Source organism: Antedon mediterranea, chromosome 8, assembly GCF_964355755.1.
Source record: "Antedon mediterranea chromosome 8, ecAntMedi1.1, whole genome shotgun sequence".
Classification (NCBI taxonomy): Eukaryota; Metazoa; Echinodermata; class Crinoidea; order Comatulida; family Antedonidae; genus Antedon; species Antedon mediterranea.
In genome coordinates, this window is record NC_092677.1 from 5,246,498 (window position 1) to 5,271,714 (window position 25,217).

General features: G+C 35.7%; 1 protein-coding gene and 3 long non-coding RNA genes across 4 annotated transcripts; 3 read left to right on the forward strand and 1 right to left on the reverse strand.

Annotated features, from left to right (window-relative positions):
* Positions 1-318: 318 nt before the first annotated feature.
* On the reverse strand, positions 319-4,313 carry LOC140057190 (uncharacterized). The gene is made up of 8 exons (XM_072102746.1): positions 4,268-4,313; positions 3,604-3,904; positions 2,592-2,891; positions 2,117-2,341; positions 1,561-1,646; positions 1,322-1,453; positions 903-1,031; positions 319-483 (listed from the first exon to the last, which is right to left on the reverse strand). Exons 2-8 carry the CDS (start codon positions 3,707-3,709, stop codon positions 319-321), a joined length of 1,143 nt encoding a protein of 380 aa, XP_071958847.1. The 5' UTR covers positions 3,710-3,904; positions 4,268-4,313.
* A 7,103-nt stretch (positions 4,314-11,416) lies between these two features.
* On the forward strand, positions 11,417-18,669 carry LOC140057112 (uncharacterized). The gene is made up of 3 exons (XR_011846871.1): positions 11,417-11,507; positions 18,255-18,315; positions 18,535-18,669. It is a non-coding gene; the product is annotated as an uncharacterized lncRNA (long non-coding RNA).
* A 2,357-nt stretch (positions 18,670-21,026) lies between these two features.
* On the forward strand, positions 21,027-21,905 carry LOC140056659 (uncharacterized). The gene is made up of 4 exons (XR_011846797.1): positions 21,027-21,096; positions 21,274-21,534; positions 21,726-21,756; positions 21,889-21,905. It is a non-coding gene; the product is annotated as an uncharacterized lncRNA (long non-coding RNA).
* Positions 21,906-22,177: 272 nt separating this feature from the next.
* LOC140057475 (uncharacterized) lies at positions 22,178-24,985 on the forward strand. The gene is made up of 4 exons (XR_011846947.1): positions 22,178-22,224; positions 22,508-22,526; positions 24,805-24,824; positions 24,922-24,985. It is a non-coding gene; the product is annotated as an uncharacterized lncRNA (long non-coding RNA).
* Positions 24,986-25,217: the final 232 nt, after the last annotated feature.

The window sequence follows — 25,217 nt, forward strand, 5'->3', positions numbered from 1 at the left end:
TTTCAACTGCTTTCGTTTTACTAGACCTATTTGATTTATCTTGTTGTCTTGCATAATGGATAACTTCACTAAGCATTGTACTACAATTAAACTTTTTGGACACCTCGTAATATAGACATTCTTCAAAGGGCACGTTAGTTCTTCCTATCTAATCAGTGCATTTGGTATCGCCGTGACCTCTCGTAAGCGGACATCTGCCAAAGCCTTTTAACTGCCATTTCCCTTTACTGTACAATTACATTTTTTGTTTGATTTACCTCACGTTGGCGGAAACATGGAAATATGTTCAACTGCTCGATGCATATCTGTTGACCATGACTATATGCCTATCTGTTTACAATAATGCGATTCTGCAACTTTTCCTTTATTGGACGTACTACTAACACCATAATGAGGCTCTTCGTAAAAGCCTACACTATTTGACGAAATCAGTCCTTGGTACTGGTGGTTTTGGGGTTCCATTTTAATTTCTTCTCTTGTTTCCTGACGAAACAATAATAATATGTATCATTGTTTATGAGCAAACTTTCTTTTTTCGATCACTTGATGAAATATTAAATTTAGGTATTCATACCTTAATTAGCCACTAGACTTCGGTTACCGGGCCTAAATAATTACCTCTCTATTGTGCATAGCTTTATTGTTATTACCAAAAACATCAATATTATTAGTCAAGTAAGTACAGTGCTGAAACCTCAACACATTGAATACGGAATGAATTAGAAATGATTCTCATTATCATGTCTTATCATCGCTTCACTAAACAGCTATATTCCTTTGGTACTGAACATTTTGGCATTCAATTTATAAGGCTGTATTAAAAGGAGTTAAAGCTAAAATTGGGCGTTGATGAATGTCTTTTGGTAACATGGACTTTCAATTATTTTGTTTAAAATATTTACCTCTACTTTTGCAATGCATTTTAATGTATTAAACGTAGGCTTGACATATCCGTCGTCACCATCAGAGCTTCCTGAAACTTGCAGATCTTGGTACTGATGATCTTGACGTTCGATTTTGTTTACTTCTCTCTGTACAATAATTTATGATTGACAGTTTTTATTATTATAATTTGATTTATCCGGTACTCTCTAGTAAATACCGAAACCATTTTAAACAAGCTAACGAAACCGTTCAATATAGGCCTACACATCTACTATAGCAACTGTTTATGTTATTCCATGTTGCAACTATGGCGAATTAGGTTAAACTTTTCCATGCTACAATTATTTGAATTAGTTTACAATTGTATAACAGAATATTTATTATTTTGAGTTGTATTATTAATCCGTGGCCATATAATGTTGTTGAGAAAGTGTACCTGTATTTTTGGCCTGTATCTTGCTTCATTTGAAGCCAGATAACCCTCTTTGTAATCTCCAGCTTTTGAAGGAAATTGCAATCCTTGATGGGGAATGTGAAATGTAAAATTGTTTTCTTTTATTCTTCTTACCTTAAAAAACAATAACGGAAAACATATCATATATGAAACGTTTATTTGTACTTCGAATATTTCATAATTATATCCAATAAAGTCATATACGAATTAAAAGTACTTACATATATATAACGGGCTATTATAAACGTCAAGACGGAGCCGAGAATAAGTGATAATGTTATCACTGTACCTTTAGGATATGACGGACCTATAGAAATATCAGTGTAAATAATATTGAGATAGGCCTATACATCTTTTTTTAGAAAAATCTACAAAGAAAATGTTTGCTTGACTGCTGGATAAATGGGTGCACTGTCGTGTTGTATTCATTTGTGTAAACCCGCATTGCTATTGTTATTGCAAGTGGGAGATCATGTGCTTTTCAACATTAATTTGTATTCCTTTTTTTCACCTCAGTTTTAGGTCTCTGTATAATATACAGGGTTTTAATATATAGCGATTGCATAATATTGAAATTAATAATGTTGCCTTATGAGAAACATAAGTCATCAAAATATATTATTATAATTATTGGGCGTAACATTTTTATACAGCATGTTCGATAGGTTATCTAAGCTATCTACAAAGGTTTAACAATAACAGAATGTTTTCATGGTCAGAAAATAACAATTATTATTAAAATAGGGTATACTGAAAAAAGACTAGGAGCTGGCCTACCTGCGTTACAGTTCTGCAGCGGGACTGTATTGTTGCACTTTTCATTCTCAGCATAACACGTAAGACTTGACTGGCATATCTTGTTGTTAGTCTCTAAAGTAACTGAATTGTAACCTTCTTCAATCACTTCTTCATCTTGCAATATCAATACTGATGATAGTTTGGGATAACCCTCTGCAGTACAGGTTGCAAAACCATGTTTAGGTTTGAATGTTACAATGATGTCTATATAAGAAAGTGCAATAGAAGCTACATTATTTACAGTAATTTTGGAAGACTTTATGCATTTTGGGATTGAAAACAAGTTCAGTATGTTTTTGTATTTATTACAAGACTGCTTATTTAAACCACAAAACACCAATCAATATATATCAATATTTTCCTCGACGATTTTGAAAGAAATTCATTGAATCCTCATCAAATGGAAACACATGTTTAAAAATGAAATTACTAAAAGTTGCAAAATTTTAAATACGATATATATTCAGTTGTCTTCCTTCACTTGTTTTAGCATCCTCTCCTTTAAACTGATCACTTTCTGCTTTACATGTATATCTCCCACCATCTTCTTCAGTAGCTGATTTAATCTTAAGAACTGACTCTGTACTGTTATTTGCAATCTTATATCTAGAAGGGTTGATATCTATTTTGCGCCCATCTTTATACCATGTTATGTAAGGAATAGGGTCTCCGCCAGGTTTGCTGCATGTAAATGTTACCGTTTCACCTTTGAATGTAGTGCTTGCTGAAGCTCCGAGAAGAGGTTGATCCAAGTCTGGGAAAACATAAGAGAATAAAATATCAAAATAGTGCAGTATATCAAAGCTAATAGACAATGACTTGGGGGCACCTCTATACTAAAGGAGAGAAATACACAAAATAGAAAATAATTACTGTATAGGCCTATTAATGTCAGATCATGTGTACTATATTATATTATTTTTTATATATTATTTTAATGTTAATAGCGTACTTTCCATAATTTTTACAAATTCGTATTTCATTATTGAAATCGACAACAAACTTTAAATGTAAATATATAAAAATAATAACTCTACCATGGTTGTACACAAGCAGTACTTGAATGGTCCCTTTAGAATCCCATTAAACAATGTTTTACATAGACAGGGAAATATTGTTAATTTCTAAATGAACGTGTAGGTGGTAGCTACAACAAGTCTATTGTAAATTCACTCAATTGAGTCACGGTGATATTGGATAATGGTCATTCATAACTTTTGTTTATGAAGTACTGTATACTCTAACGAAACGTTTTAGATTGTCAGGACAATCGCCAAAACAAACAATGGATAGAATTCATCGCGGGAATGGACTGTGAAGAACAGGCCAAGCAAGATAAAAAACAGATGGAAGGATGATGAGCATTTTCTGGAATGTTCTGGATGAGAGCTACTGCACAGGACAGGGAGGAGTTCCAATGCTGGAAATGTATTGAAATGATGATGTCAAAAGTCTAGGTTACTTACAATAAACAGTAAGAGTAGATGGATCTGATAATTTAACAGCTCCATTTGCCTGTTGTATCTGACATTGATAACATCTTTGAGAATCATTTCTCAATGGCTTTACCATTACCAGGTCAGCTCTCCCATGCGTTATCTTCAACCTGAAACGGCCGTTTTCTTTCTTTTTATAATTCACAAAACCAATTTCAATAACCACTCCATCTTCATTTAGTTCATTCCATTGTACTGCATTAGGTGTTGTAGAAGTAAATTGTGAATAATCACAAGTTATCACCACTTCAGCATCACCTTCTTTAGCTATCTGGTGAGATGATGAAGTTTCTGTAAATTAAACGTGCTTGGGTTTAACTCTTTTTTTTAAAATAATAACTTTATACTTGAAAGGCAAACGTGAAACCTTTACTTATTATCACCCGATGCCAATCCGCAGCAGTTTTCAGATACAAAACGTAATGACGTCATGAATCTGCATCCTAAAAACCACTAAAAACATTATAGGACTCGACGCTTGGCAGCACATTGATAAATATGTGCCTTGATACAATACATCCATACATTTTAGTACATTAATAAAATTAAACAAAAGTAGGCCCTATACACTGTAGGCAAAAGCTGACAGAATGTATTTACTCAGATAATGAATTTTAAATAAAGTTGCGCTTACCGACAAGACAATGTACAACAAATAGTAGGCCTAGTACCAAGTGTAAAGCCATTAATCTGAAAGACTTAAAGGGTATTAAGTCAATTATTATCTTTATCTAGCTACTGTGATACTTTCTGTAGTCATTATGGAATAAATACTTTCATAGCAACAATAACATTAGTTGTACGGTGTTTGTTTCGTTTTCGATTGAATTTGGTATCAAATAATAATAATTGTCGTTTTGGTATAGTGTGATATTAGGCCTATCTAAAAGAAATTGAAATGAGAAAATCACATTTGATCATTTTTATTTTTATACTGAGAATTAATTAATACAGCTAAACCATGAATTTATCAATGGGTGAATGAATAATATTAGAGATACAGTACACTAGATTACTATTTATTTTGGCATTTGTGGCGCAGCATATACGTCCCTGGGCATTGTGACGTAATGTTAAAGAGGCCCCTAGGAGGAGTTGAGCTGCTCTCTTCGCACATGGATTAAAGAATAGAAGGATATGCATCGACGGTGACATCAAACGATTTTACAACGCGCTTTCCTATACTAAAGCACTGCTGCCAATCAAACAAACACGCTCATTGAACTCCGTGTCTCTAACCGCGGCCCTCTCTAAAACGCTGCGAATCAACTGTTACATTTTTTTAGACCAAAACGTAACCATGTAGAAATCGTATGCGCAGTCTGAATGTTCTATTGACATGTCTACGTCGATGATTAATTGACAACAAAAATATATTGCTGAATAATTCTGTTTTAGTTTAATCACAATCGGACTATGAAAAGTTCACTTTCTTACGACTGGTAATTTTAAGTAGTTGGTAATATTAATAAAATATGCAATTTTTATATTTGAATTATCATTATTTGCCTGCCATCTTCTGTCATTAAAAATTGCGTTAATCTATAGAATATTAAATTATGCACTTGACCATGTATGTTGTTAGCGTGGCCGGTTTTCACCCATACAACAATCGTGTTTTTAATATATGGCTAAGCAGTGGTTTCTTCATAAATCTCCTTAATTATCGATGTGATTATATTTAAATTGTAGTGCCTGGTGATTGGCTAGTGGTTATGTCATCCACATCACATCCAATCACCGGGTCTAATTGAATGAAAACAGCGATCCCTGATCCGGGATTGGCTGGCTATGTATAGTTGCGATTCGTTACCTAGCGGTCGTTTTGAAAAGTACACGCAGGGCAAACTAATCACGAACAAACGAAGTACCTATTATTATTCACACAAGAAGTAAGACAACGGTGAGTATATAGATCATGATTACACGTATGGAACGCCTCCTCTGCCTTCAGTTCACAATGGTCATGCAGTACACACCAATCGTCATGCAGTACACTATGGAACGCCTCCTCTGCCTTCAGTTCACATTTATCATGCAGTACACACCAATCGTCATGCAGTACACACCAATCGTCATGCAGTACACACCAATGGTCATGCAGTACACACCAATCGTCATGCAGTACACACCAATCGTCATGCAGTACACACCAAACATCATGCAGTACACACCAATCGTCATGCAGTACACACCAATCGTCATGCAGTACACACCAATCGTCATGCAGTACACACCAATGGTCATGCAGTACACACCAATTGTCATGCAGTACACACCAATCGTCGTTCACATTTATCATGCAGTACACACCAATCGTCATGCAGTACACACCAATCGTCATGCAGTACACACCAATCATCATGCAGTACACACCAATTGTCATGCAGTACACACCAATCGTCATGCAGTACACACCAATCGTCATGCAGTCAAATATTGCGTAATTTATACCGCCACCTATCGACAAAATCGAATATCACGTGAGGTTTATTAGACGGCTGTAAAACTAAGACTATTTAAACTTCTTTTATGGAATTCAATAATTGCAATGGCCTCCTAGCCGCGCCTGTGTCTCGCATAATAAATTATTGTATATATAAAAAACAGAGCATTCACAGAGATGTGTAGCGGTTAAAATAAGTACAGTATGTCAAACATAAAAGAAATCTTAGAGTCGATGGCCTAGTTTTACAGCCGTCTAATAAAGGTCACGTGATATTCGATTTTGTCGATAGGTGGCGGTATAAATTAGGCAATATTTCACTGCATGACGATTGGTGTGTACTGCATGACAATTGATGTGTACTGCATGACCATTGGTGTGTACTGCATGATGTTTGGTGTGTACTGCATGACGATTGGTGTGTACTGCATGATGTTTGGTGTGTACTGCATGACGATTGATGTGTACTGCATGACCATTGGTGTGTACTGCATGACGATTGGTGTGTACTGCATGACGATTGGTGTGTACTGCATGACCATTGGTGTGTACTGCATGATAAATGTGAACGACGATTGGTGTGTACTGCATGACCATTGGTGTGTACTGCATGACCATTGGTGTGTACTGCATGATCATTGGTGTGTACTGCATGACGACTGGTGTGTACTGCATGACCATTGTGAACTGAAGGCAGAGGAGGCGTTCCATAAAGGCCTACCTAGGCAGTATCATATGGAACGCCTCCTCTGCCTTCAGTTCACAATGGTCATGCAGTACACACCAATCGTCATGCAGTACACACCAATGGTCATGCAGTACACACCAATGGTCATGCAGTACACACCAATCGTCGTTCACATTTATCATGCAGTACACACCAATGGTCATGCAGTACACACCAATGGTCATGCAGTACACACCAATAATCATGCAGTACACACCAAACATCATGCAGTACACACCAATCGTCATGCAGTACACACCAAACATCATGCAGTACACACCAATGGTCATGCAGTACACACCAATTGTCATGCAGTACACACCAATCGTCATGCAGTACACACCAATCGTCATGCAGTGAAATATTGCGTAATTTATACCGCCACCTATCGACAAAATCGAATATCACGTGACGTTTATTAGACGGCTGTAAAACTAGGCCATCGTCTCTAAGATTTCTTTTATGTTTGACATACTGTACTTATTTTAACCGCTACACATCTCTGTGAATGCTCTGTTTTTTATATATACAATAATTTATTATGCGAGACACAGGCGCGGCTAGGAGGTCATTGCAATTATTGAATTCCATAAAAGAAGTTTAAATAGTCTTAGTTTTACAGCCGTCTAATAAACCTCACGTGATATTCGATTTTGTCGATAGGTGGCGGTATAAATTACGCAATATTTGACTGCATGACGATTGGTGTGTACTGCATGACGATTGGTGTGTACTGCATGACAATTGGTGTGTACTGCATAATGTTTGGTGTGTACTGCATGACGATTGGTGTGTACTGCATGACGATTGGTGTGTACTGCATGATAAATGTGAACGACGATTGGTGTGTACTGCATGACAATTGGTGTGTACTGCATGACCATTGGTGTGTACTGCATGACGATTGGTGTGTACTGCATGACGATTGGTGTGTACTGCATGATGTTTGGTGTGTACTGCATGACGATTGGTGTGTACTGCATGACGATTGGTGTGTACTGCATGACCATTGGTGTGTACTGCATGACGATTGGTGTGTACTGCATGACGATTGGTGTGTACTGCATAATAAATGTGAACTGAAGGCAGAGGAGGCGTTCCATAGTATCAATGTCGGCAAATCATATGGTTTACTAGTAAGCCTAGAAGGCATAGGCCTAGTATCCTTGCTGATTTTGTAATTTTACATGTATGTAGGCTGAGACAATAAATAAATAGTTATTGTCTCAGATGTAGGGCTACTACAGGTCATAAAATGCTACTTTAATGTCATAAAAACATTAGCGTAGATCAATCGCGGCAGAAACATATACTAATTACAATTATAGCATCTACAATTCTAAGCCAATAACAATATAGTATTGTTTTTATTTGGTATATTGATGAAGTAGGCCTACACTAGGGTCTTCACAATAACATACAATGTAATTTAACAACTGTTTTCAATAAACATTATACTCAGTGGCGTGAGGCACAGGCCTGAAGCCACTTGTTTGTTTAGGAAACCTAAGTGGCCCTCCAAGTTTCAAAGATCGAGGCCTCGGACGTTTTTAGCATTTTCCACATATTTTATGCCTGTTCCTCTGGGCCCCAAGCTTCGGTTTAGCCAGTGAGCGCACATAGCCGTTACGCCGCGCCACTGATTATACTGTTCAAATATGTATGAATACATACAGTGCAACAAAGAACGCGCGAAAGAAGCGTAGTCAACAAGGTTAAATGTCGTTGCACATGTGCAGTAAACAATATATTAGGCACGCGACCGTTTCGTTGTTACCATGCAGTTAATTAAACTGTAACATTTTGGGCGGTCCGCGGTCTGTCGGCGAGAGTCAAGGAACCCTTGATCTCACGTCGATGCATATCCTTCTATTCTTTAATCCATGCTTCGCACCACCGCCAGAGTCGAGGCAAAGATTGTTTACTTGTTTACTTGTTTACTTGTTTACTTGTTTCCGGAGCTCAGCAATGCTGGTCCGGAGTCGAGGCTAGGCTATGCCTATAAGCCCCTCTTGATAATTACATCAACTCTTGAATATGGCGCAAATTTAAGAGGGTGGTTGGACCATGCCCGTTCAAGACCGGACTTAAATTGATTGGTTGATCTTGAAGCTACTACATCCTCCGATAACGAATTCCATAATATAATAGCTTTTCGACCAAATGAGTCCCTCATCCAATTTGTGCGTGAGAACTTAAATTTTAATTTAAAAGAATGACCACGTGTTCTAACATCTTCATCACGCTCAAAAAAAGAATCAGCAGAAATACTATCCACTCCATGTAAAATTTTCAAAATCTGTATCAAATGAGCTCTTTGCCTTCTGTATGCGAGAGTAGGTAGGTTGAGAATTTTCAGCCTTTCTGAATAAGGTAAATGACGAATGGAAAAAATAAGCTTGGTGGCACGTTCTTGGACTTTTTCCAATAGGTCTTCCTCCTTACAATGTAGCGAGTTAAAAACAACGTTGCAGTATTCCAAGGTCGGACGAATAATAGCTTTATATAAACGAAGAAACCCATCCATATTTAAAAACTTGAAAGCTCGATATACCATGCCCAACTTCCGATTTGCTCTCATTGCTACATCTGCCACATGTACATTAAAAACAAGTTTAGAGTCAATAGTAACACCGAGGTCTTTTTCATGATCAACTTCATTCAATAAGAAACCACGCATGGCATACAGATGTTTGTTGTTTTTCTTCCCAAAGTGCATTACTTTGCACTTACCCTCGTTAAAAGGTAATTGCCATTTGTCAGACCAGTCACATGCTTTCTCTAAATCTTCTTGTAGAACTTGAGCATCATTCACAGTGTTAACTACTCTATACAATTTAGTATCATCTGCAAACATGCGTACAGAGGAGGAAATAACAGAAGGTAAATCATTTATAAACATAATGAAAAGAACAGGTCCAACGACGCTTCCACTACGAACATCAGCCCAATCTGAAACACATCCATTGACACTAACCCGTTGTTGTCTATCGTTAAGAAATACTTGAAACCAGTTTAGAAGTTTACCTCTAATACCCAATGCACTCATTTTCAGAAGGAGTCTATGATGAGGCACACTATCGAAAGCCTTCTTGTAGTCAAGGTAGATACAATCAAAACAATCCTGATTATCAAAATAAGAAAACCAGTTTTCAAGAACATCAAGTAATTGTAAAGCACAGGAACGACCTTGCCGGAAACCAAATTGCTCATAACAAATAAGTGAGTGATGTTCAAGAAAGTCCAATAATTCCTTCCTGATAATTCTCTCCATAATTTTACCAACTACCGAAGTTAAACTCACAGGTCTATAGTTGCTTGGGTCAGACTTCACTCCTTTTTTAAAAATCGGTACCACTGTAGCCCGTTTCCAACTATTAGGGACGGCTCCTTCTTGAAACAATTTCGTAAAAATAATATGGAGGGGATAGCAAATGATATCCTTTAGTTCGACTAAGATGCGTGGGTGAATACCATCAGGTCCAGCTGTTTTAGTAATATTCAACGTTGATAAAATATTTAAGATTTCGTCACAAGGAAAGTCAACTTGAGATAAAAAATCCTCTGAAATGTCATCAATAGCCGGTACATTCGAAAAATTTTCATCGACAAATACACTACTAAAAAACGTGTTTAGCAACTCAGCCTTATCCTTGTCATCAGACACATGCCTTCCATTACTATCAGTTAAGTTGGGTATACCAGACTTTATATTGATCTGAGAACTGAGATACCTCCAAAAAGACTTTTCATTAGATTTGATCTCAATTGCTATTTTATTTTCGAAGTCAGATTTACTACATCGAATCAGATCTACTGTTTGATTTCTTACTTGGACAAACTTCGACCATTTTGCTGACACACATACTTTTTGTTTTCTCTTGGCCTTTACATACTGTTTCCAACATTTATTCTTTTTGGCAATCTGCTTTTCAATTTTTTTGTTCATCCAAAGAGGTTTTCTTCCGTGGCAAACCTTCCTCATCGGGATACACTCATCAATATTCTTCGCAAGAATATGCTCGAATTCGTCCCACGATTGAATACCTGATTTGTCATTGAAAACCACATCCCAATCTACCAAACCAATTTTCTCGCGCAGCAAATCATAGTTACCATGCCTGTAACTTCGAATATTTGGTTCAATTCTGTCATCTCTTACAAGATCCAATGAAAATTGTAACACCATATGGTCGCTTTTACCCAGTGGTGGAGACTGCATAATGCCATTTATAGTATTCTCTTTGTCTGTAAAAACCAGATCCAAAACATTGGGTGTTTCGCCTTCTCTGTATCTAGAGGTTCCATAACGTGTTGAATTAAAAATAGATCGTTGATGGTGTCAAAGAAACTTCTGCTGGAATCTCCATCTTCCGAAGACACACAATTTAATTCCCAGTTAATACTTTTATAGTTAAAATCGCCGACAACGATTAAATCAGAAAAAGATGATTTATATACTTCACGGAACAATGAGTTCAGCTTGATATTATTATCCATACTACAAGTCGGGCTACGGTAAACGCCGCGCCGCGCGCCACAAATGCCAAAAATAAATAGTAATCTAGTGTACTGTATCTCTAATATTATTCATTCACCATTCTTTGGTGGTCGAGGTGGTGTGTACGTACTTTAGTCCTTTTATCTTCAAATTAGTTTAGTGACAATATAATGATTGGAATAAATGGGAGTAAGCATAAAGTAAGCATTATTTTAATTTTATATATTATTGAAATAAAAAATCGCCAAAATAATATTATTCTCGCACAATTAAGCTAGGCCTAGGCGCGGCCTAGATAGTTAGTGATAGGGAGGCTAGTGAAGTAGGTGCAAGAAGTGTACTGTAGAGTAGTAGAGAGGGAGGAGGCCGGCTACTAACTTTACTAGCTAGGCCTACTACTGCTAGGCATAGGCCTAGGTTGTTGGGTAAGCCTACTAGAAGCCTACACTAGACTAGTAGTAGTAGGCCTAGCTGATCGTTTATAGTAGTACTTTAGTAGTAGGAGAAAGCCTGAGGAGGCAGAAAAGTCTAAAGTTCAGATTCACAGTGAATTAACAACGTATAATGTTAACTATATAGTCTATAGATAGGTTAGATAGGGTAGATATTAACTGACGGATAATAATTCAAAAGTATCATTCGTCGTGAGGTGGTTTCCCGAATGATCGTAAAATCAAAACGGTACTGCATGACCAACTAGCGTTCTTGTCACCAACTAGTCATCCATTCATAGAAGTACTGATGTAGTAGCCTATCTGTACGGTGACCATAGAATGTGACCCGAGACATGACTTATGTACTCCTATCGATCACCAAGATGTCTATAAAATTCAAATATGCTTAGGTCAATAGTTCAAAGGTCAGAAGGTTTCTAAAGGAATTGAGTATTTTTCTTTCATTAGAGTGAATAGAAAGTTGGGCATTCTGAATAATTTGGGACAATTTTGAACTCTCTACGGCCAGTCGTTGATGAGATATTGAGATAATCCAAATTTATGGTCAAAGGTCAAAACAGGCATTTCCGGTCATTTTTTTAAAAACTTCTCCATTACAGTGAATATAAATATTGGTCTTCTGAGTATTTTGACACCAAAATTGTTTACTTATGTTATGCGCGATTTGAACGATTTGCGCAATTTGAAATTGCGCAAAAAAATCCTTGCGCAATTTGAAATTGCGCAAAGAATTCTTGCGCAATTTAAAATTGCGCAAGGATTTTTTTGCGCAATTTCAAATTGCGCAATCAACTTGCGAAATTTCAAATTGCGCAAGAAAATCTTTGCGCAACTTTAAATTGCGCTGCACAATTTGTAAATTGCGCAAGATAGTTCTTGCGCAATATGACACCTTTGCGCAATTTGAAAACGAACTGTAAATTTTCAAATTGCGCAACAAAATTCTACCAGACAATCGGTATTATAATAATTTATTGGAAACTAAATAACTCAAAATAAAACATAATAAATGCGAAGATAACATGTGTATAATAAATACATAACATTTATTATTACAATTAAATAATATTATCACTGTAACTTGAAATAAATCAAAATAAATGTAAAAATTAAGTTTTTAATATTAGTTTAAGCTAGGCCATGTAACCTAGTCGGTATCAGTAGTCCAGACCCTAGCTAGGCTAGAGTAGTATAGCCGGCCGCCCGCGCCGCGCCCGCCTGGTGGAACACCACCGCTTCGTTTTCCTTCGTCGGTTCTTCGACGGTATGCTAACTTATAACAATATTTGCACTAATAAAATAAGGAAATGCGATATTTATCTTTAATTTTGAATCATTCTTAGAAATTACTATATAAATATGGGTGTGCATGATTTCACAATCTGTCGAAAAACCTTGCGCAGTTTGCAGATTACTTGCGCAATTTAATACGTTGCTTGCGCAATTTGAAACACATGTTTCAATTCAAATTGCGCAAGGATTTTTTTTGCGCAATTTCAAATTGCGCAAATTGTTCAAATCGCGCATAACACTTACACCTACTGGTTGTCAAAATATGGTAAATAATGTTAAGATGGCTGCCATTTTGAAAAATGGCCCAATCAGGTTGAAGCACAACGGGGAAACCATACTTTTAGTATGTTGTTCCAGACAACATTGGGGACCTATCCTGAAAAATTGAGCTTTAGCATATTTATTTCTACCTTTGGCCCTTTTTTTGTCTAATACTCCTGGACTACTAAGTATCGTAGTTTTAAATTATAAATTTTAGGCGATCTTGTCAAAGGTCAAGCGCCTATAGCCTGCCACGTTTCGATATTCAATATTGAACTTGACCTGACGTGGTTCCATGGTATCTTTATATGAAAATGGTAGAGTGGATATAAACAAATTTAGTTTAAAAGACTCTTATGTTCGATACTAGTACGTGTGCGTAATTACGCACACGTACTAATAGAATGAAATGCTTGCGTACGATGTGCGTGATGTAGAGTTGTGTGAATTATTTATAAACGTGAGGTATAAGATAACAAAGACGTATGCTAACTCAGTGTTAACTAGGTGCCGTGCCCGTGATGCAATAAAATTACTATGGATAACCAAATTATAATTATTAAAAACTTAACATTTTGCATAAGATAAAGTCATATGATTCATGGTTTTGTAGTGGAATTGCATGAAAATTACTGATAAAATGACAACAACTCAGCTTCACCATCGCGTTGCACATTTAGTCAGGTGGCTTAGCAATTTTAACGTTACCGGCCGGACAAAAGTACCAAAATTGGTATGGAGTTTCCTTTTGACCTATCTATTGATTTTATCCGTGGAACCCACTTGATCGGGTCCGATTTTCCAAGATGGCTGCCAAAATCCAAGATGGCCGCCAGAAAAAAGGAAATGCCATATATCTGGCTGTAAAACTCGTAAATCAACAAATGGGGTGTCAATTTAAGGGTTTCTGGGGTCAATGAAACAGATGCTGGTTATGCCATATTGCTCAGACCACCTATTTCCAAGATGGCGGCCAAATTTCAAAATGGCCGCCTAAAAAAGGAAATGTTGTGTATGTCACTCTAAAAATCGGAAATGAACAAATGAGGTATTAATTCAGGGGTTTCTGGGGTCACCGAAACAGATGCTGGTCAAGCCATTTTGCTCAGGTCACCCATTTCCAAAATGGCGGCCAAATTTCCAAATGGCTTCCAAAAAAACCCCAAAAACTTAGAAATTAACAAAAACAATGTATGAAAAAGGTTTACTTGGCTCGACTTGTTAATGGTTATTGGACTTATATAATAGCTACATTACAGTTTACAGTTAATTACAGTTGATTTACCCTATTTGTATGAACATGTGCACCGGCAAAGAGCATTTGCAGACTGTACAGGCCCTTTTGCAGCCACATTTCACAAAGTCTCTGCAAGCTTTAGATGCCACTGGAATGGTAGACCAGACAGGTTCCCATGAGTTCCCAACTTTCACTCATGCATAGTCGGTTGGACACGGATTTGTTTGTTGAGATAACATGCATGTTGTCCAGATGCCAGCTTGGTATACGGCCCTCCTAGTGTGCTGGAGTTATAGTGCATTCTGAGTAGGTGGTATCTTGTCAACAGCTTGCCGTTTCTGGCTGAACCAGTTCCATCCGAGCACTGTTAACATTCATGGCGTTACTTGTTTTGTCATAAACTACGACAACTAGTCTCTCAGAATGTAAGTGAAGATGCTCAAACGGATGTGCGGCAAGATGAAGAAAGGAGGCATCCGTAACTTCGTCATAAGCATTCCATGCCTGCCAAAACGATTTCTTCCCATTACCTCTAAACGCTGAGGTAGTATCACATCCTGACAGGGAGTGGAACATTGGCAGGGAACGTGATTTACGTTCACCGAGATGTGCACAAATGGCGTTGATACTGTAATGAGTGTAGTTCTTTCCAGTTCCAAATGCTATCCAGAGATCAAGATCAGCATTTATCTGAGAGAGGTCATGAAACACACCGATAAGAACAACGACAACATCTGTATCCACAGTTTGCACCTGGATGGATTTTGCTCCATTTTCCAACGCGTGTTTCACGTGAACCACAATCCTAGTGTCTGATTCCTCTTGACTACAGCTGGACATTTTGAACTGCGTTCTAACACATGTAACATGCTCTCCAGCTGTGATATATACCGAACACTCAGGAGGGATGCTGCAATCCGCAACTTTTGATGAAAGGAATTCAAAAAAGTTCTTTCTTGTTGATTGGATCACGGAGGAAGTCATTCCAGTTGCCCGGCAGCTTGGTATCACCTGATACTTGTCTACGCACACCTTTGCCTCGTTTCTCTCTGGTTCCCTCCTTAAGGCTATCTGGTCGGTATTCGTCCCACACAACATCCACTCGCTTTGTGTCACGTAGCTGACGTTTCAGATGGGGTATAAACACGTTGTCAGCATATTCTTGGAATGTTGAGACATTTATTACAGGTAATGCATGTACTGTCACCGCACCATCCAGAACTTTGCAGTCATATAATACAGGTGCCTCTGTGTGGTTTGATTCGATACATTGTAACAGATGACATTTGGTACCAGACAGATTAAGCTTTCCAAACTCAGACAGGGATGGAGGATACGACTGTACTTCGTGTGCAAAGAATTCACTGATGTCACCATCTCTATTTTGTAAGGAAATGTATAACTGGCCGAAGAGTGCCACATTGTTCTCAAGCACCTTTACTTTCTTGCAATCCTTTGATTTGACTTTGAGCTTTGTTGAGAGCAAGGGTGGTGAATTCTTTGAGATTGTATCATGTATGGTAACGACTACGATTCACGAGCACGGTCTTCACATACTCTTGATACTTCTTTGTGCCTGTATCTTCTAGTGTACGGATTGTATCCACTACTGCCTCATTCGTGCAGTTACGACTATCAAGAGTTACTAACTCAGGGAAGTCATCTAGGAAGGGATTTCCCATCTTGCGTATTGTGTTAGATAGACTATCAACCTGTCGCTGGAAGGTTTTCTGTGCTGCAAGTCCCTGTTCATGGTGTTCAAAGTTAGCTGGGTTTTCCGGATCATTGTCATGAATATATTCATTCTCATACTGTCTCAGAAGTCTGGCAATCTCGGGTCCAGCAGTCATCCAGCGTCTGAAGGCAACTGTTCTCTGTAAGTCCTACTACACCACCGGATGCTTTCACCACTTTATTCTCTTGCTCATGCACTTGGTCTATTGGAATCGCAGAGTATCTGTGTAACGACTTTGCGATTGTCCAGTGATTCCGAATTTCAAACTCATATTTGATCTCTTGTGGCAATGCCTTCATGTCTCTAATGTGTACAGGCAGCCACCGAGAATAGTTCACATGATCTAACGCAACGAACAATGGCACGAGTGCCTCCAATACAGAAATAGGAAGCAATAGGAAGTCTCTCCCGATGGGCTCTAACAAATATGAGAATCAGAATCTCATGGTGTGCGATCATGTTCCAGAACTTGAACGTGGGGGATTTCTTAGACAATTGTTCAAACTCTCATCAACATTAGATCTCTGGTTAAATGCTTCATTCAGTAGCCGCTGAAGAACAAGAACAGTGACTTGATGGGCATGTCGAGTTCTGGTAATGTGTGATACTTTCAGCAATGAATCAGCTGTTCCAGATGAAGCAACGTCAGATTCAGTGAGAGCCGTTGTCCAAACTGACTCATCTAATAAATCGCCAACAGTGTTCCATAGCTCCTTCTCAATGTGCAGTCCGCCCATCATAACTACGTAGACTTTCTCACCATAGAGATCTGGCCATTTCCATTTTTAAATTTGACCGTCATCTTGGAAATGAGTAACCTGAGCAAAATGGCTTGACCAGTATCTGTTTCAGTAACCTCAGATACCTCTGAATTGACACCTTATTTGTTCATTTATGATTTTTACAGCCTTATATAATATTTCCTTTTTTTGGCAGCCATTTTGAAATTTGGCCGCCATCTTGGAATTGGGTGACCTGAGCAAAATGGCTTGACCAGCATCTATTACAGTGACCTCAGAAACCCCTGAATTGACACCTCATTTGTTAATTTCTGATTTTTACAGTCTGATATATGACATTTGATTTTTTTGGCGGCCATTTTAAAATTTGACCGCCATCTTGGAAATTGGTGGTCTGAGGAACATGACATGACCAGCTTCTGTATCAGTGACCCCCAGAAACCCTGACATTGACACCCCATTTGTTGATTTATGAGTCTTACAGCCAGATATATGGCATTTCCTTTTTTCTGGCTGCCATCTTAGATTTTGGCCGCCATCTTGGAAAATTGGACCCGATCAAGTGGGTTCCACGGAAAAAATCAATAGATAGGTCGAAAGGAAACTCCATGCCAAATTTGGTACTTTTGTCCGGCCGGTAACGTTAATCCTGAAAATTGTTGCTAAGCCACCTGACTAATTGCACTACATACTGTATGGATAAATTGTGCAAATGTTAAAATACGATCCATAAATTGCAGTCCACCTATCTCATAAATTATGTGCCCTGACGACTGAGAATTAGACTCTTCCTGAGTAGGCAGCCTATTTATTAAATTAATAATGTTAAGGGCGGGCCAGGAGAAGTACAAGTTTAAATGCTTTTTTTTTTAATTAGCAAATTATGGTGCAGGATTTTAGTAAAAATAACACCAGGTAGTGGTAGGCCTATTTTAATAGTTATAATGGTACAAACACCCAACAACATATACTTAAGTGCGTGGCAACAAGCAAGCAATGCCTAGGTTAGGTAAGCGTTGGCCTGGGTAAGCGTAGTTAAGGGTTGGGTAGCAAGTCACCCCATACAAAGTCGCCGATTTTGCGATGGACCGACTTGTATAATAGACCAACTTTGCAATTTAAATACCATCTGTCTAGCACATGTTATGTTTTCTTAGTGTACCATAATTATCTAGGCCTCTAAATTTACTAGGAATGGGATTCATCCCATTTCTGTTCTTTTTCAGTACTTTGTATGGTGTGTAAATCTACTAGTACGAATCATATTTTTGAAAATTTTGAAAAATGGTAAGTTGCTTTTGGTCTTTTTTAAACGTACACACCTGTGGTTCAATTGTTTTCAAATCTTTATTACTGAAAGGAATAAATAATAAAATAAAATATTCCAATTTACTGAGGAATACAATTTGAAAGGCTATTTCAGAAAAAAATACGTAAATTAGTGCAAATCACATCAATTTTACACTAAAAGTGTTACGTAACAATTGTGTTGCTTAATTTGTATAGGAGTACATGGTGAATTAGTGACATCATTTGACCAGACAGCCAAGGAAGGTGATGCTGAAGTGGTGATAACTTGTGATTATTCACAATTTACTTCTGCACCTGATGCAATACTTTGGGATGAACTAAATGAAGATGGAGTAAGCATTGATCCTGGTTTTGTTAATTATAAGAGGATTGAAAATAGACGTTTTACATTAAATATAACACAGTTTGGGAGAGCTGATTTGGTGATGTCATGGCCAATGAAAAATGATTCTCAACGGATATTTCGGTGCCAGATACAAAAAACAAATGGAGATACTGAAATATCAAATCCATCTATTCTTACTGTTTATTGTGAGTAACAGATTAAATTTTAACTTTGTCATTAATGATTATTTAACTACTAAAACATAGATTCTGTCAGAGAGCTAGTAAGATGATCATAGGACACACGGATCTCCAATCCACAACCTCTGGATCACTAGCCAAGGCTTCTAGAGGTATATTATAGGTTCTAGCCCATTCTAGACTATAATGACCAACAGGTAGATATGCTACAAACAACTACAGTAATTCATGCACTGTATATTTTTTATTTTTCTCAGACTTAGATCAACCACTTCTTGAGGCCTCAGCAAGTACTGTCTACGAAGGTCAATCTGTGACCTTTACCTGTAGTAAACCTGGAGATCCTATTCCTCACATTACTTGGTATAGAGATGGACAGACAGTCAACACCAACAATCCTAGATATGAAATTGCAAATAACAGTACAGAGTCCGTTCTTAAGATTAAATCAGCTACTAAAGGAGATGATGGGAGATATACATGTAAATCAGAAAGTGATCAGTTTATAGGAGAGGATGCTAAAACAAGTGTAAAACAGTTGATTGTATTTTGTAAGTATAATTACTTCAATTTGCATTGCTATTAACAGTTAGGGTTTTTAGTTTAGCATTATCGCCTTATTTTTTTAATATTCATTTTTGATACTAGAAACGCATACCCTTCTAAGTACCCATCCTCAATTGTTCTTTCTGTTTCTGCAACAACATTTATTTCACCTACTACATGTTAGACTAATTTTGGATTTGTCAAGATTGCTTAAAAATCTGCATGAACACTACAGGTATTTTAGAAATGTAACCATTCAGTATTATTATGGGATGGTGTGTGGAAACCTCGTTGAAAAAAGAAGAAAATGTCCTGTGCTTACAAAATATCAGCTTTTCATTTATTTTATGTTAAAATATTATCAAATCAAGTTAAGATAAGTGTTATTGTGTTTGATTTGTTTGGGTCCAGGTCAAAGTACTCCCTTTTGTTTGTTGGTTGGTGTGGCAACTTCTGTTTAATTGATGGCTATGTTTACATGACATGTCTGTAAACACTACCAAACATTGTGGTAGCTAGAAAAATGTGTATGCCTCACTATTATTAGCAAACAGACAAGATTGTGTTTATCTGGGTTTAGATTTTAAGAACTGAAAACTCAGATAAAGAATATATTTAAAATTGTTCCTCTTTGTAACCATCCTCTTCCCCATCCCTCAACTCTAATGTTATATACAAAACACAAATTGGGTTTGTTTAAATGAGTCTAAATCAAAAACTTGGACTCATTTTGAGACAAGTTTCTCTTTTGGAAGTAATTCTCAGGGTGCTAATTTTAGTTGACTGCATAAATCATCATGTCTATTTATTCACATCTGTAAACAACAATGTATTATAGTCCTGCGGTACGTAAATTTAAAAAAAAAAACAGTTTTTTACGCTGAAATTACTGTGTATTCGAAAACCATATGTGGGCACGACCTAGATGGTACGCGTCTACTACAATTAATGAGTAAAATGTTTATAATTAATTTAAGAAGCAATTCAAGTTAAGTCAACCTAATGTTCTACAAACAAATTCTATTACGACAATAATGCTAAATTAATTTACATCTTCTTTAGATATTGCTGTTACATTTACATCAAAAGATAGTTTAGCAACATGTACAGCAGAGGGCCATCCCAAGCCATCATCAGTATTGATATTACAAAATGGAGAAGTGGTTAAGGAAGGAGAAAATACAGCAACTATAGAAATTAATGATGAGATGTGTCAATCAAATCTTACATGTTATGCAGAAAATGGAAAGCTTAATGGCACAACAACATTAGAGAAGTGTAATACAGGTAATACTGTACTAATTTTATTCACTGGTAGAAGAATGTAACACTCATGTACAGGATATTAGATTTCCAATTTAGCTGGAAAAGAATGACAATAAAAATCTTTCTTGCTAGTTTCTTTATCATTCCTATAAATCCCCAATTTCATTAATTGTGTAAATAAATGTTAATTTGTTTTATTTTATATTATCCATAATCAAGTACTGTATTACTTACATTTTAGACATGGTTGTATGTTTCAGTTAAATTTTATTTTTTAATGTAAGTCAGTTGTTGTCAATTCTTACTTTTTAGTAATAATGATGATAATAGAAATAATAACTTATTTTTTAGCTTTAGCGTCATTGTACATTGTTCTGATTGTTGTTGGTTTGTTGTTGACATGGTTACTGCTTCTTGTCTGTAAGTAAAATATCTTGGTCCAAAATTAAAATTACGTTTCTTAAATTCTCCAATTTACTTTTGTTTTATATGTATGAATAGGATGTTACAATGATTGTACAAATTAATTAATATTTTTAATGTATGGATTTTTTCATGTATGATTTTCTAATATATTTTTAATGTCTGCTTTTTTAGATTTTATTCTTTACAAGAATATTGAGTGGAGCAATACAGATATTGATACAGTGACAGTTGAAGGTGGTAAACCAGTTGAAATGGGTTTTAAATACCGTCCAAGTATTGCAAGGTTCAAGAGTTTTGAAATAAAGAAAGACAACAAAGTGCTTGGTTCAAATCAAAAGCAATTCAGTAGTTGTAAAACAGTCTGTCAGTTTGTCTGTTATTGCTGTTTTTACTTTTGTGGATTTTTTTGCATTGAATACTGCATCAAATCATGTAAGTAATATTTTTTCAGTCTAATGAAGTTACCATATAATTATTTTTGTATGTTGATTCTGTTTTCTTTATTATTTATACAAAGTTAAATTGCACTTTTTTATTTTATAGAAGACAAAAATTGCAAAAAAACAACAACAGCAAAGAGATAATAATAATACATTAGATGAATGTTTTTTTTTATTTAATAGATCATTATAACAAAATGAAACATGGACCAAGGTGAGTTTTATTTTGTAAAATTTGGTTAATATTAATAAAATAAGTATTTTTTTAAGGTATAGTAATTGATGACTGAAAGTTTACAAACTAGTTTACAGTAATATTATAATTTTTTTATCTTGAACACTACAGGTGTGTTGAAGAGAATCAGATGATGGTCAGAGAAAGAGAATGGCCCGATAGTTCAGATGATCGTTTTGTTATAATCAAATCAAATAAGGATGCAGAAACTGAAGACTGGCGAAAGGTTGTTTTTTGAGCATTTTTGTTCTCAATTCTCAAAATATATTTTTTAATTTTACTCATTACTAGTAAGAATTCAACGAAATCCAACATGCTTTAAATGTTGTTGGTAATGGATAAATGAAAATTAACTACAGTATATAATATGTGTGTCTTGCTTTATTTCAAAGATAAGTCCTGAGGATGAAGATATTAAACTTTTATCAGAACATCAAGGAACATCAGGTTAGAGCAATTTTAATATACTAAAAATAGAACAAAATACAAATTTTTGAATACCGTATAAGCCTAATATTTTAATGTTATGTTTGTTCAGATTGTTCTTCTGAAAGAATAAACAATTATCAGTTATGCAATCGGTTGTGTGTTGGTGGTTACATTGGATTATCCTCTAATTGTGAGGTTTAATTTCTTGCTTTCAAAGGTGTCCTACTGATATTTTTATTTATATCTTGAAGTCTAAATTTGTACTGTTTATGTGTTGTATTTTGTATGTTTATTGTTTTAGCAAAAGACTCAAATGAAAGGTAAAACATTTTAATATTTTATAATCAAGCTTTCAATTAATATGCAGTTCACTTCTTTCTTAAAATATTGACAACTATGCTTACGATTCTCTGTTGTGAACATTATCTACAAAGTACAAAAATATGTTAGAACCATGTACGATAAAAATTGGGAGTTGGATAGCCGAGTGGTTAGGAGAATTGACTGTCATACAGATAGACCCGGGTTCAATTCCCGACAACTCCCAGTCCACTCAGCTGTAAATGCTAGGGAGAAAAAAGGCGACGTGGAAAGAAACTGGCCACTCTACCACATAATGCCAAGGCTTAGTACAATGAGTTCCTAACAGCTCATTCCCCTACGTTCAGAGAACACGGGACTCACCTCACGATGAAAATTGAATTTCATTTCTAATTTGGGTCAGTGTTTAAATTACTTTAACTCGCAAAATCAGTTTCAGTGGCCCCAATGTAGTTTCGTACCCAACCCTTCAAATTACTCAAAATTGTTTCAATTATATAATCATCAAACCGTCTCACGGTCTACAACATCCTGCAAGCATACAATTGTAAAAAATTGATATTTAAAAAAAATTTATAACCCTTTTTAGTCAATAATTGAGCACCTTCATAAATCCATCGACAGCTTAGCTACGTGAAAATCATTGCTACGCTACAATATGGCGGCCGGATAACATGTACAGTGGCGTGGGCTCGTTCACCTAGTTGTATTGTGTGGAATAGTGTAAAATTTATTTTATCAAAAAAAATTAAACCGCTTTAAAATCTAAATCAAAAATATTCATTTACTACTACATGTAATACACTTAACAGTGATATTTATTAGGGCGTTTTACAACAACAACCCATTTTTCCCTTACTTAAATTACTCTATAGATAGAAATTAAGTTAAAATTTCATCTCACAGTATTGTTAGATACACTTGTGAAAAACGTAATATAACAATTCTTTGTGTGTCGGCTCATTGATCAGATATTTTGCCCCACTAAGAAAAGACACCATTTTACTAGATACTCTGTACATTATGGATACTTAATTCAAAATGAATTCTTAGTTGGGACTCAAAACCACAACCTGCAATTAGTTTGCCCTCCAGATCACTAGCTTGGCATACATCTAAACCATCAACAGTCAAATGTTGTAAGATCGAAACTGGCTCTACCAAACGCTGGGCCACATTCAAGCTTACAACATTTTACTGTTGATACTCGCGTCTTGCCTATGTTGGTTCTTGTTATCTTTTACAAAAAAATGTTATTATTTAATTGTGTGATGTTATTTTTTTTTCCTGTTCTTTTTAATTGCTATCTCTTACCATATAGGTATCTTCATGCTCTTACCATATATATTATATTGTTTTTAGAATCTCATATATTATACGATTATATTATTACATATTGATCATTACAGATGTATTTGAATTTATTCATCAACATCAGTGTGAGTTATTTCAGTGGTGAGACTATAGTACAATTACAAATATTTTGTTTTTTATGTAGTTTTAAACAGACAGACTTAATTGATATACTGTATGTAAGATATCATTTCAAAACTACTGTAGAAATCCACTCCAGGAGTGCATACCTCCACCTACTGTAAAATTCACCTACATAAGATTTCTCTGGGGAAAAAATATATATATATATTTGTGTGTCTTAATGCTGTGTGCGATTTAGGCTAATTTCACTACAAGAATGTGTATGCGAATTTGGTGTAAAGTTCAGTTGAGTATTAACAATAGAAGAGGAACGGCAAAGACAAACAGATGAATTTGAAAAGAAATAAAATTTAAAACTGCTCGTATCAAAAAAGCTGTAAATTAAATCAAATTATGTTTTAACATTACAAATCACAAATTATACTTGGTGCCTCTTGTACAAAAATGACGGTTTTTGGACAAGTAGTTCTTGAGAAAAGGCAAATTCAGTTTACTTATTACTTTAAGACTGCTCGCCAGCTTTTGAAAATTCTGTCCTATCTTTTAACACTAGCAGATCTGAAAATAATACAAAAAAGTGGTCCAGAATTGGGACTGTGGTCTTTGACTTAAATATTTTGCAATAACTTCTTGAGTAATCCTGCTAACAAACAAACAGACAAATGTGATCGATTACATATTCCTCCTTAGTGGAGGTAAATAACATTTATCTTTTTTATCTTTTAAATTAAATGTATAATCATAGAAAACACTTTTTTTTTAGCACTGTTTTTTAAATCCCAGATATTTCCCTGATACACTGTATTTATATAAAGTTTACTATTTTTATTTTTATTTTAGATCTAAAACTTCATACTCAAGTAAGTAATAACAGAAATATTTTCAATTTTGAATTACAGTTAATTAAGCATAATTCACACAACATACATGTTTTTTTTTTTTAATTGTGCGTTTAAGTGTCTACAAATGGTAGAGGAAGAGTCCTCCTAACAATTACAAATACTGTGAGATCTGATTCAGGGGAGTTCAACTGCAGTATAAAAGGCAGTAGACAACAGCATCCAGGTGTCAACAATATATTTGTTTGTTGTGAGTGTAATTTTTTCCTTACAGTATTGGAACATATTATTATATTATCACATTTTGTTTCTCTTTATACATTTTATAGTTCATTTTATTACTAAAATGTTTAATTTTTGTAATTCTATGTATAATCCCAAAAGTAAAAGTCTAATATAATTGTAAGAAGCAAA